The sequence below is a fragment of the Prionailurus bengalensis genome, chromosome B2 (genome assembly GCF_016509475.1).
Source record: "Prionailurus bengalensis isolate Pbe53 chromosome B2, Fcat_Pben_1.1_paternal_pri, whole genome shotgun sequence".
In the NCBI taxonomy this organism is placed as follows: domain Eukaryota; kingdom Metazoa; phylum Chordata; class Mammalia; order Carnivora; family Felidae; genus Prionailurus; species Prionailurus bengalensis.
In genome coordinates this window covers 87,284,706-87,297,567 of record NC_057349.1, presented here as the reverse complement: position 1 = coordinate 87,297,567, position 12,862 = coordinate 87,284,706, and the positions used below count along the sequence as shown (strand labels likewise).

The following is a 12,862-nucleotide window of genomic DNA, read 5'->3' as shown; positions in this document are numbered from 1 at the left end:
TGCAGCAACTAATGCATGGATAAACAACATGGGGTATCTCTATACAGTGGAATATTATTTGACCGTCAAAAGAAATAAAGTACACATTCTACAACATGGATGAACCTTAAAACATAATGCTAAGTAAAAAGGCAGTCAGAGAAGACCATGTGGTGTATGATCGTATGTATATGAAATTTCCAGAGAAGTCAAATCCATGAAGACAAAAGTAGATTCGTGGTTGCCAGGGGCTGGGGGAGGAAGAAATAGGAGAATGTGACTGTTAAGGGGTATAAGGTTTTCGGGGGAGGTGATGAAGTTGTTCTTAAATTAGACAGTCGGGATGCCTTCTCAACTCTGTGAATATACTAAAATCCAGTGAATTGTATACCTTAATAGGTTGGTTTTGATGATAAGTGAATTGCACTTCAATAAAGCTTTTTTTTTTTCTTTTTAAATCAATGCTTAATGTTTTCTGTGAAGACTGTTTCTTCGTATTCTGGTACTTTATCCACAGAAGAGCTTTTGGGGGTTGTTTTTCAAGAAAATGTCTTTTAAGAATGAATTATACTGATTTCAGAATTGTATCTAATATGAGGAGTTATTTGTTCAGTGAAGACAAGTGTGCGATATCTTCTTTATCCACCACCCTCATACCATAGAGAACATTACTAAGTACATGTGATTAACTTAAGTTCATATGTATCCTCTTTTGTGCTCCTGCTATAATGGATTAGAGCTTCTGAAATTTTTATTCTTAGAGTGCTTTTTTCCCAGCTATTTATATTAGATGTGCCAAAAACAACACAACAAAAATTTAATAGCATTTGGAACATACTAAATTTTCTATTTTCTTTCTTGATATTTTTCCATTTTTACATACAAATGCACAATTTTAAAGGATTTGGTTAAATATTTAAAGAATACAAATGTTCTTTTTATAACTTCACTGTCTTTTTTGAAAGAACGATAGCATCACAGTTGATTTATACACATACACACACACACATCTTTGGCTAATTTTAAGTGAAGGTAAATTGGTGGTTTCTAATTTGTTAGTGAGTAGGAGGGAGGAATATGCCTATGAATTTTAAAAAAATAAATCTGCTTGTCTGTAAATCAGCTGAATGATTAAAAGCTATCTTTTGTCAGCATGTAACTACTTGCAGGATGAGGATGATAGAATGTTTTTGAATATGGGGTCTTTCTAAAAGGCCTATCTTTACATTTATTTTTTCAGTTTTAAGAGTGTAAAAAATAAACTCTTAAGGTTTTTATATTTTCTTAGAATGGGAGATAAGGAGATAGAACTTTAGAACAAACCAAAAACTCAGAACTATTTCATTTTGAAAAATAACAAAACTGTACAAACTTTAAGAAAACAACATATTTCTCTAAATTAAGAGTGTTCATAAAAATGAGGATCCAGATGGTCAATTCAGACACAGTGTGTGATGCTATAATTTTTCCTCCTAGTGAAAAGGCTGGCCACAGAGAACCTGCAATACATGGTAAAAGCCTGCCAAGTGGGGTCAGAAGGAGAACCCGCCGCCCAGCTGACTTCTGTGTTTAGGTAACTGGAAAATACGCCAACTGGCAAGGGGACTATTGCCAGCCATTTGACAGCCAACATGTTTTTTAAATAACTAATTATCCAAAACATAATGTGTTACTACTTGTTACAGTATTTCAATTATTATATTTTTGGCAGTGGTTTTGTTACACTGTGTTGTTTTATTAAAAAGACAAAAGTGCCAGGGAGGAAGACAAGTGAGCTGACTTCAAATTACCTGAGAATTGGGTGAAGAAGACTCCTGCATGTATTTAAGAGAAAAAAGTCAGGATATGTGGGTCATGATGACAGGTGCACAGGCCCTCAGAGCTGCTACACATGTTACTCAGGATCCAGTGTAGAAGTACACGTGACTGGTTGTTTCACTTGCTGTAGATACTATAGACCCAGAAAGCTTCATTGTATTTCAGTTGTGAAGCATGGACTGTATAAGAGTAGACCTGATGTTAGTTCCCAAGAACAGTAATGCAACGGGAGGAACATTTTCTGTATTTTGTGTTGTTGTAACATTCTGTGTTTTATTGTTGTTCCTGCCTTGCCTCCTCTAGAATCTTGTGCTTTCTGTTTGGGCAGTATTTTTAAATATTTCTTTCTCACAATTTCTACCAGTTCCCTTTTAATATATGTATCTCTGCCCTAACACTGCCATGAGAAATAATGTGGGTCCGTTTTCTTCAGTGTTGGCTCTTTGATTCCTCAGTTCGTTTTCTCCTCACATAATTGGCACTCATCAGCTGTTTACAATTTATTTAAGTTGGGATCACATGAAATAAATAGTGGCTTTGTAAGAATTATAAAACCCTAGGGGCGCCTGGGTGGCTCAGTCGGTTAAGCGTCCGACTTTGGCTCTGGTCATGATCTCACAGTTCATGGGTTCGAGCCCCGTGTCAGGCTCTGTGCTGACAGCTCAGAGCCTAGAGCCTGTTTCAGATTCTGTGTCTCCCCCTCTCTCTGCCCCTCCCCTGTTCATGCTCTGTCTCTGTCTCAAGAATAAATAAAACCCTAAGAAGGGAGAAAGGATTTTATATGAACGAGGAAGATTGCATGTTTGTTATGTACAACGTATTAAGCTAGGTGACTTTTTTTTGTTGGGGAGAGAGTGGAAATTTTAGGGTTAAAACATATAATTTTTTATAAAGGCCTCCTCTGGGTCTAAAATCTCCAGTTAAGGAATGTAAAAATATGTATTATGAGTAACTTGTTTTTCTCATAAAAATATTGTTTGATCTATTTAGAAATACGATGAACTAAGGAATACCTAGGAAGCTGGACTCATTTTTTTCTACATCCTTACCGCTCAGATTCTGACATGCAGAGAATAGCAGCAAAGTCCCTGGGACTAGATTTCCCCCCTTATTCTCCCTTCTCAGGTTCCAACCCTTCCCTCTTCCTACCAGTGCCGTGGTTCTGGTCATGCATAGCTCACGCTGAAATAGGCCATTTCTGTCCTTAAGTCTTCATAGGGCATCTAGATTCTTAAGGTAATCTTACATGAAATGATCTTTCTTGCGTTCAGGTTACAGCTAATTGTTATATAGATACCAGCCCTGGGAACTTCCCCAGAAGTAATCCTTTGCAACTTGATTTACTTTCAGGCATTTTATCCAGGATTATGGTACGAGGTACGATAATCAGATTTACAGCATTTTAGAAACAGTAGCAGCATTGGACCAGCAGGTTGTTATCCATTTGCTTTCTACCGTCACTCAGTCTCTGAAGGATTCAGAGCGGAAATGGGGCCTTGGCAGAAATATCGCACAAAGGTATGTTTGAAAATCTTATTACATTCTTTTGGGCAACGATTATAAAATTTAAATTCATTTCCTAGAAATGGTTTATTTTCCCATTCCTAAAAATTTGGGGTATGTTGGAGTTGACAAATGTTTCCATACTATGATTGACACATCGCAATTCACATACAGTTCTTTTCAAAGTGACCACCTTTGAAAGCTCTGTGTTTCATCAGTGCTACTATTGCTCAAAACACATTCAGTGTTCCTCATTGGGAGATGGACTTTAGAGCCTCAGATGTGTTGCTGGATGCCCTATGAAGACTATAACACTTAAAATCCATGGTGGCATTATCTGCCCTTTGAGGGATGCCTTGATGTACTGAAACAACTGCTTCATGTGTATCCAGTGAGTAAGGTGTGTGACCCAATTAAATAATACGGTTTTTGGTCAAAAATAAGTAATAGGACTTTTTTTCTTATAGGCTTACAACCCAGTTTCAGATTGTGCTGGACTGTGTAACATAATGTAACATCATGGAAATAGACCTGTAGTTCCTAAAGAGGTTGTTTTAGAGGAGTCAGCACTCATGACAAGTCATATGTCCCAAGTTTGTTAAAGAATCAAAGTATTTTAGTCATATTGTGTGAGTGTGTGTGCGTGTAGACAGACAGACACTCAGGTAGGCTCAATTTGTAAATACTTAAAACGAAAAGTAGTGGAAAAGGTAATAAATGTATCTACATCTTTTCTTTTTTCTTAAACAGGGAAGCCTATAGCAAACTTTTATCTCACCTAGGACAAGTGGGACAAGATGAAATGCAGAGACTGGAGAGTGATAATACCTAACATATTTTGTGATTTGCCTTCTCTATTATAACTATCTGAAGCCGCTTTGCACCATTCTGATTCATACTTTTAATTGTGTGATGTTCTGTTAAAAATTCTTTCTAGGATTTTTTTCTTACATACCTGTAAGTATAAGGTACATAAGTAAGGAAATAAAGGTTAATTAAATATATTATAGGACCTTTGGAACTTGGCAGAATTGCATTCTCTTTTGAAGAGTTTTTAGTTAAACTAACTTAAAGGAACCTTTTCTAACTGTGAGTGTTACATGTGTATGTCTGTTAAGTAGATTTGCACCAGTCAATACAGGAACTTTTCACTGTAATGTGACTTTCTGTCTTGTAAGTGATTTGTTTTGTTTCTTATATGTTTTAATATGATGTGGGTGTTTTTTTGTTTTGTTTTATTTTGTGTTTTTTAACATTACCTGGCTGTTCTGTGCTAGTTTTGGGGAAAGAGGGGTTCAGGAGGTGGGATTGTATGTTTGTCATCTTTTGTTATACTGTGTCTAAGGCAAGTTAATAAATGCCCAGCACACTTAGCTCTGTGAGGAATGAGGCTGAGTCTGGCTAAATGAATATACAGATAGTATATAAAATGTTTTAAAACTTAAGCCAACAGTGTTTATGCTTAGGTCCCAACAGTTGCCAGATTTTTTTCTTTAGTCGTCCTTCTTTTGGGGAATTTATTAAAAGACCTCTATCAGGAGGAGGATAAATAAGACCCTTTAAGAAAAGAGAAAATAACATCTAAAAAAATCTTCAGGTTACATTATTAACAGAAGATTTCTGAGAACTCAGCCCATTTATCTCCTCATCAATTAGAGCCTTTTATAATTTAGCATCTTACATTATGTTTACAAGGAACCAGTTTAGTTTCCTTTAGCAGCTATTGTGTCTCAACTCTTTATTTCATCCAGATTTTTATTTTACCAGTTGGGCTCTTATCCTTGTCTCCTTTTTGTGGTGAGCTTTACTTGGTGAAAGAACTCCAGTCCTAGTGTTGGGAACCCACCTAGGTCTCAAAGCCAGCTCTGCTTTGTAAACCTGAGCAAGTCACTTAACCTTGCTGAGCCTCAGTTTCTTCATGGAGAAAAAAAGAATACTAATCCTTTTTCTTTTTCACGGTGTCCTAGTAAGAATCAGGGGATAATGTATGTGAATGTATTGGTGACATACATTCTATTTGAGGTGTGCAGACATGATTACTAATCATTCATGCCCAAAGGTAATGAACACCTCTCAATTTTGTCCCTTTTTCTCTAATAGGTCCTAGATGAATGAGCACCCCCCTTGGGACCCCCACCCCCCCGTTTTTTTTCTTCAAATTTTTTCTTACACATCATGTTTGCTAACTTTGCAATAACTTACTGTTTCCTTCTTGGGACTCTAGTCTTTATCATGGTTCTTCTATTCCTCCTTTTCTAACTCAAGAAGTATCTTTAAAGATGAAGTGTATTGCAGTCAGCGAACTATACTTGTTAATGCTGTCCTTACTGTAATGTGTGAAGTCTAAAGGCGTATCTGTTGTTTTCACAACATACAAATAGTTTATCCCCCTGCCAGATCAGCTGTTAGTACTTCAACAAATGGAATGAATAAAATCCTTGTTAAGGTTACTTAGTAGACTTTAAAGCAATGAGTTTTTCATTATCGTAGTGACTTACTAAACTTAATGTATTGCTTTGCAGGTTTCAGCAAATGAAGCGTACATCTGTTTAAGGTGATGCTTTTAAAGAAGTTATTTATGTGTATATATATTTTTATTTCCAAAATAGGATTAATAAGATAGCTTTGAGAATCATGTTCCTTAGAATATGAAACTTTTAAGAGATGAGAAAAGCCACTGCTGAATCATGCATTAGGGCATATGTCTATAGATGCTAAGAATAAATAGTTTATACTTTAAAAATCCATAACAAAAAAAAAACAATCTGTGACAACACATATGTGTAAATACATGTGTTGAAGTGTGTTTTTAATTGAAGAAAAAAAAATGTATGACTCAGTTCATTTTCTTGAAAATCTTCACAGACCCTTCACTTAATAGGATAATCTTACCTTTTTTCTATTCCCAGACTTAGAGTAAATACCTTATTCCTGCTTCCTTAATATGTATTTACCCCTAAAGAACCTGTACTCTGTGGGGCTGCTGCTTCTATCTCTCTATTGTAAGCCGTTCTCTTTTGGTGCAGTCTGAGAGTACATTCTCATTTCTCATGTCCTTTGGCCTGACATCTGTGTTTTCCTTCATCTTCTCAACCCTTCCTTGGTGATACTCCTCCTCCCTACATACTGTACTTTGAAAGAACCCTCATGTTCTTCTTTCCGGTCCCCAGTGGTGAGATGTGGCTCTTCACTTGCTCCGTCATAACATTCTTCTAGTAGTGAACTGCGAACACTAGCTCATAATTTCATCTCTGAAGTCTATTTCTAGTGCTAATTTCTCTCTAAACCCCTCTAGTTGGATCCTCTTGAAATCTCAAGGCAACATGTCAAGCTGCACTTGTCAATTATTTTCAACTAGCTGCTGCCTTTTCTACCCAGGGAATACACTGTTTTCACAAGTTATTTAGCCTTGAAACTTCAGAAGCATCTTGGATTCTTACATGTCCCCCACTTTCAGGTGATCACCCGTACAGGCTCTTGGTATTTTTTTCTTTTTTCCATCCTGTACACCCCAACTGTCTTTCCTACTGTGCTCTATTGATCTTCTTACCTCCTTATCTCTGATCTTCTTCCCTGTAATTCATCCTCACACAGTTCTGGCATTAGTGTTGCTAAAATAATCCTTTCTTCCTGTTACTTTTCTGCTCAAGGACCTCCAGTTACTTGCCAGTGTCAATAAGCTGACATTCAGACTCTTCAGGAGACTTTCTGCCATCCGACTCTACCTTTTCTATGCAAACTTAACTCACACAGGAGACTAGACTGCCTTAGACATCTGAATGCCATGTTCATTCTGCACTCTGAGCTTCATTCAGCTTGCCAGGAGAGAATACTACCCTTTCTATAGAAACCTAGCCTTAAGACACTTAAGTAGGAAGACAGTTAAAATATAAGTATTCCAGTCAAATAATTTCTGTAAAAGATGATTGAAGGACAACAGAGTGGTAGAAAGGACTTTATTAGACATTCAGATTTGGTTATGATTTAAATTTTAATTGAACATTTAATTAGGTTTTCATGGGGGAGTAAAAAACATGGAGTATGATCTCTGTACAGAAATCTTTTAGTATTGACTTCATTTGCATTAGAAGAGTTTCTTAGTTTAAAACTTTTGTATCTTTACCTATTCCTAGCATATTTTTTCTTAAGCCTATTTGACTTTTTCTACCTGGGCATCTATATTAAAAACAAAAACAAAAACAAAACTTACCTGTAGCCTGTGTGTGTGCTCTTTACCCATTATTATTTTCTTTCATGCTTCATCACAAATTTTTAAAACTATTTTGTTCTTAAAGAATTACGTGTACTTTAACAGAATCTTTGACAGCTTTTATTTTTACATCCCTTTGTTAAAATTATCTGTTCTATAAAAATTTGACAAGTTTCTGCAGTTGGGAAAAGCCTCTAGGAAACCTGTCTTCCCTCAATCCTATAGATTTTATGTAAACCTTACATTTTTCCAAAAGCTCTTCTCCTGCCTTCTCCTCCTAGGGTTAAAAATACTGCCTTGTCAGTCAAGTACATAGCATGCCAATATAAATACCATGTTTTGTTTGCTTAAGACAGTTGGTTTGGGAAGCTAGCAAAGTAGCATATTTTTTCACATATTTAATAAGATATAAGATTTGTACTTTGATTCAGTGATAATCTATATTGCTAAGATTACCAAAATAAGTACTACATGATTGGAATTGAATAACTTCTGCTTATTAAAGTTTTTGGTGTGCTAATAGTTATCCAGTTTATAGCATTTATTGCATTTGTGAATTGTGTTTTCAGAAAATGCTGGGCCTTATTGTATATTGATAAGTTAATTGTGCATATAATAATTTTTTAAATGTATATATTTAGTTTATACTTCATCCATGATTATTACACTTCCTTTTTTATGAAAGATTATTTGAAAACCAAAATAAAAATGAACCATATTACTTGGAAGAATAATTTCTATGTTGTTCCTGTTTTAATATTCTGTGGCAAAACAAAGTTTTTTAGTCATTTCAACAGTTGAAAGGTATACAGTATACATGGGGTTAAACTTTGAAGAAAACATGAAGAAAAAGGAAGAAAAATATCTTAATCGTAACCTAACGAGAAAAATATCCTAATCATAACCAAATTGGTATTTTGTTATTAAGAATCTAAGGAACTTCATTGCACTTTACATTGTTTTAGAGATTAATGTCTTTGCTGGCTTTTCTTCCTACACAAAGGAACACTGTGCTAATACCTATGCAGTACTGTGTTTTCTTTTAGATAGTAAAATCTGAAAATGGTGTTTAAGTGGTTGGAATTTTCATGCTTTTCTTATGGAAATTCAAATTAACCTAATAATTTAACTACAAATACAATATGGTCTATAATTTTAAAGAGTAAAAACGAAAGATGAATTACTATAGTTCACTTAAATAGAAAATATATATTTGAATAGTTTCAGTGGAATTTGGTTTTATGAGCACAGTTTTCTGGAATCTTTGAGGAAAATGATCTAATCATAAGCATTCTGCGTTTTATTTTTCCTAGGAATGTTGTACTTTAGAGGCTATCTTTGGCTATACTGTAAAGAATATTTTCTAATTCTGAGTTCGATTCTGTAATATTAGTGGATAATACATTAAAGTTTCCCAAGAAAGTGTTTGCTAACATACTGATTTGTTTTAAATGAATAGTTAGAAATCTATACAGAAAATATCAAGAGTAATCTCACGGTACCTTTTCATTATTAGTCAGGCAAGCATACTTTTAGACCATTTTCCTTTCATTCATTGGATATAGGATGCGGGATTACAGATGTAATGGTTTTATAAGGTAAAACAGCTGGAGGTCAATTCATGTATCAAGTAGAAATTTTAATAAATCCGAAACACTTCTTGCTTAGGTTCTTTTTGAAAAGATGTCTGAAATACCAGAGTCATTTTCCTGACTTGGTAAGGCATTTAAAATATTTAGTTTACATGATTTATAAACTCTTCTAAAGAGACTCTGTAATTCTTCTAAATATCATATCAGTATCAATTTTCACTTTTCAGAACTGTAAAATTACTCTGAAGGTTTTTTTGTCTAAATCTCTGGGAGGTTTTTATTTTACTTTTTCCCCTTATGCCTAGTCTTTCCTTCTCTGCTCTTTAATCTGAATAACCAGATTATTATTTAAAAATTAAAATTTTTAGGTATAACAGTGTGAAAATTTAGTGAATTTTGTATTTAGGATTTTAAAAAGTTTGTTTTTATTTCTGAATACCAAAAGTGGTTACATGAATAAATGACAACTTCCTGTAATGTAAGGATTGCTAAACAATTAAACTATGCCAAAGGAAAAAAGTCCTCCTTTTAGTAAATAAAGTCTTCCTTTTAGTAAAGTGACTTAGATCCTAACAAGATTAGGAAAAGGGAAAAACTCATGTTACACTTCTTGAATTTATGTTCCAATGTGATTTTTATTACATATATATATGTGTGTATATATACATATATATATATATATATATATATATATATATATATATATATTATTGTTATAGACAAAGCAAATCCAAAAACCTAGCCTAAATAAGAATTCTTATGCATTATTAAAAGTGGTAGTAATAAAATATGTATTGGTGGTGGAGGAAGAGTCCCACAAGTGCTCAAGATTGACATAACCTTTAACAAAGTGCAAAAACTTTTATTAGAACTACTAAGTCTAGGTTCACAGTTATGTCAGAGCACTTTATGGTGCCCAAATTAGTACAGCTAATTTTTTTTTTTGTTGAGCTTTGAAATGTCATTTTTCACTAAATGAGTTTAAACAAGTGTTTGAATTATGATGTGAAGCAAGAATTTGTATAGACTTAGGAATCTTTGGCTTTGGTAGACTCCCCTTTTCCTAATTAGCATCTCTTCACATGCTTTTCAGAATCATTTCTCCCACAGCATGTGTTCCAAGTTCTATTTAGTAATTTTTAAATAATTTCAAAAATAATCTCCCCGTTCAGTTACAGAATTCTAAAGACAGTAAAATACCTTGTAATTTGAGTAACTTTTTTTTTCTTAAATGAAGTACTTCAGAGCATTTGCCTAATCCTCACAACATTCTTCTGAATTGATACGGAAATCAATAATTATCCTCCTTAAAGAATGGGAAAACTAGCACTGAAAGTTAAGCACCTAGCCCAAGGTCACAGTAACCAAGCTGAACAATCTGGGCGTTCCAACCGCTGTTCCAGTGTACTTCTATCATGCGTGTTACTGTGAATAAAACATGGCATTTAAAATTTTATAATGTCATAATACTGAGTCTATACTAGTGGGGCTGCATAATGTTAAATTTTTAAAAGAAAAATTACAAACCCAGTTTTAAGTAGTAAGGGGATTAACTACGGAAGATTTTTTTTTTTGAAGATCATTGATGGCAGTACTTGTGAAATAAATTGCCTTACTAACATTTTCCTGTTTTCCTAGACAGTGCTGATTAGAGAAAGTCTACAACAAAGGCTCTAAAGACCCATGGAACAGTAATTGACCATTAAGTTGTCACTGAGCTACACCACAGTAAAAGTCAGACATATTGCATATTGACACACAGAGAGAAGGGTGACAGGAGGTTTCAGTAATGTATTTTAGAAAACTGTTCATTTTTTGCTAATGTTTATCTGAAAATAAGACATATAAAACAAAACAAGGAAGCATTGAGCACTGAGTCTTTTCATGCCCAGTATTCAGAAGTGAAGCTTTTCTTTCCCTTCTGTTAATGATAGTTATTAACAAAGCATTGGTTTTCAGATGGTCCCAATCCTGTGATGAGGCACTTGAAGAGTCTGAAGGTTAGGGCATGTGAAATATGGAGCTGGAAGGAAGCATGCCGCTATTCCATTAGAAGCAAAAGGGAGTGTAGGCCCATAAAATACTTCTTCTTTGCCTTCTCTACTTACATCCACCACCTACAAAAGAAGAGAAGCCTGTTCGTCAAAGATGATTGCTCAAAATAATGCCGTATACACATTAAAGGAGGCCTGCAGTTGAACTCAGTGATGCCGCCATGACCTTAGGCATTCGTTTTTTTCCTCACAGTATGGAACCAGAAATTTGTATTAAGGTCCAGGTGAGTGTTCTTATATACATTTATATATTTTTATGTGTCTACATAATGTAAACAGTTTTTAGGTAGGTATCTTTGTCTTCCTCTAAGAAAAAGACAGATATACACAGAATATTCCATCCAAAAACAGTGGAATACACATTCGTTTCAAGTGAACATGGAATATTCTCTAGGATAGATCACGTTAGGCCACAAAACAAATCTCAATAAATTTAAGAAGATTGAAATCATACAAAGCATCTCTTCATACCACAAGAGTACCTAGAAATAATTTATAAGAACTGGAAAAAAATGCAAACACATAGACTCAAGGAAAATCAAAGAAATCAAAAAATTCGTGGAGAAAAATGTAGGTGAAAACATTATGGTACAAAATCTTCAGGACACAGCAAAGCAGTTCTAACAGGGAAGTTTATAACAGCCTCAAACAAAAATCTCAACCTAACCTTATACCTAAAGGATCTAGAAAAAGAACAAAGATAGTAAAAGGAAGGATAGAATAAAGATTAGAGTGGAAATAAACTTAAAAAAAGAAAAATGAGTAAGAATTGATTAATGAAGAGAAACCTTTATCCAGACACATGAAGACCCAAATCAGAAATGAAGGAAGAAAAATAACTTGACACCACAGAAATACAAAGGGTTGCAAGAAATGACTCTGAAAAATGTGCCAACAAATTGGGACAACTTAGAAGTGGATAAATTCTTAGAAACATACAATCTTCTAAAGCTAAATCAGAAAGAAATAGAAAATATGGCCTGATTACCCATTCAATTTCATTACTAGTAATCAAACAGCTACCAACAAAAGTCCAGGACCCATATGGCTTCATAGGTAAATTCAACAAAGATTTAAAGTGTTGATACCTGTTCTCAAACTACAGTGAAACCTTGGATTGCGAGTAACTTGTTCTGCAAGACGAGCAGACATTTCTAATAAATTTTAACTTGATAAACAAGTGATGTCTTGTAATACGTGTAGTATGGGATACTGAATGTTACATGATCACAACTGAGCCAATGGTACTTAAAATTCACTTTGATATACAAGCACTTTGGATTACAAGCATGCTTCTGGAATGAATTATGCTTGCAAATCAAGGTTTTACTGGATTCCAAAAAATAGAAGAGGAAGGAAAATTTCCAAATATATTCTACAAGGCCAGCTTTACCCTGATACCAAAACCAGACACTATCAAAAAGACCAAAACAAAACAAAACCACCTTACAGGCCAGTGTATCTGATGAACATACATGCAAAAAATGCTGAACAAATATTAGCAAACTAAATACATTAAAAAATATATCATTTACCTCGATCAAGTGAGATTTATTCCAGGAATAAAAAGCGTTTCAATATTCACAAATAGGTTAATGTGATATATTAATAAGAGTAATAACTAAAAACCATATGGTCACGTCAGTAGATACAGAAAAAGCATTTGACAAAATGCAACATCCATTCATGATAAAAACTCAACAAAG

The 12,862-nt window shown here is 34.3% G+C and overlaps 2 protein-coding genes across 6 annotated transcripts in view; one reads left to right on the top strand and one right to left on the bottom strand.

The window, feature by feature from the left end:
- The window catches only part of MMS22L (MMS22 like, DNA repair protein), a 133,868-nt gene extending 125,624 nt beyond the window's left edge, over positions 1 to 8,244 (top strand). Inside the window, exons 23-25 of the mRNA XM_043591973.1 lie at positions 1,456 to 1,552; positions 3,148 to 3,315; positions 4,051 to 8,244. Coding sequence (XP_043447908.1) covers positions 1,456 to 1,552; positions 3,148 to 3,315; positions 4,051 to 4,132 — 347 coding nt within the window. The 3' untranslated portion in view covers positions 4,133 to 8,244. The remainder of the gene's footprint in view (positions 1 to 1,455; positions 1,553 to 3,147; positions 3,316 to 4,050) is intronic.
- Positions 7,243 to 12,862, bottom strand: part of KLHL32 (kelch like family member 32) — a 251,317-nt gene continuing 245,697 nt past the window's right edge. For all 5 annotated transcript variants that reach the window (XM_043591974.1, XM_043591975.1, XM_043591977.1 and 2 more), the window contains one exon: positions 7,243 to 11,219. In XM_043591974.1, the coding sequence (XP_043447909.1) occupies positions 11,058 to 11,219 (162 nt within the window). In that variant the 3' untranslated portion in view covers positions 7,243 to 11,057. The remainder of the gene's footprint in view (positions 11,220 to 12,862) is intronic.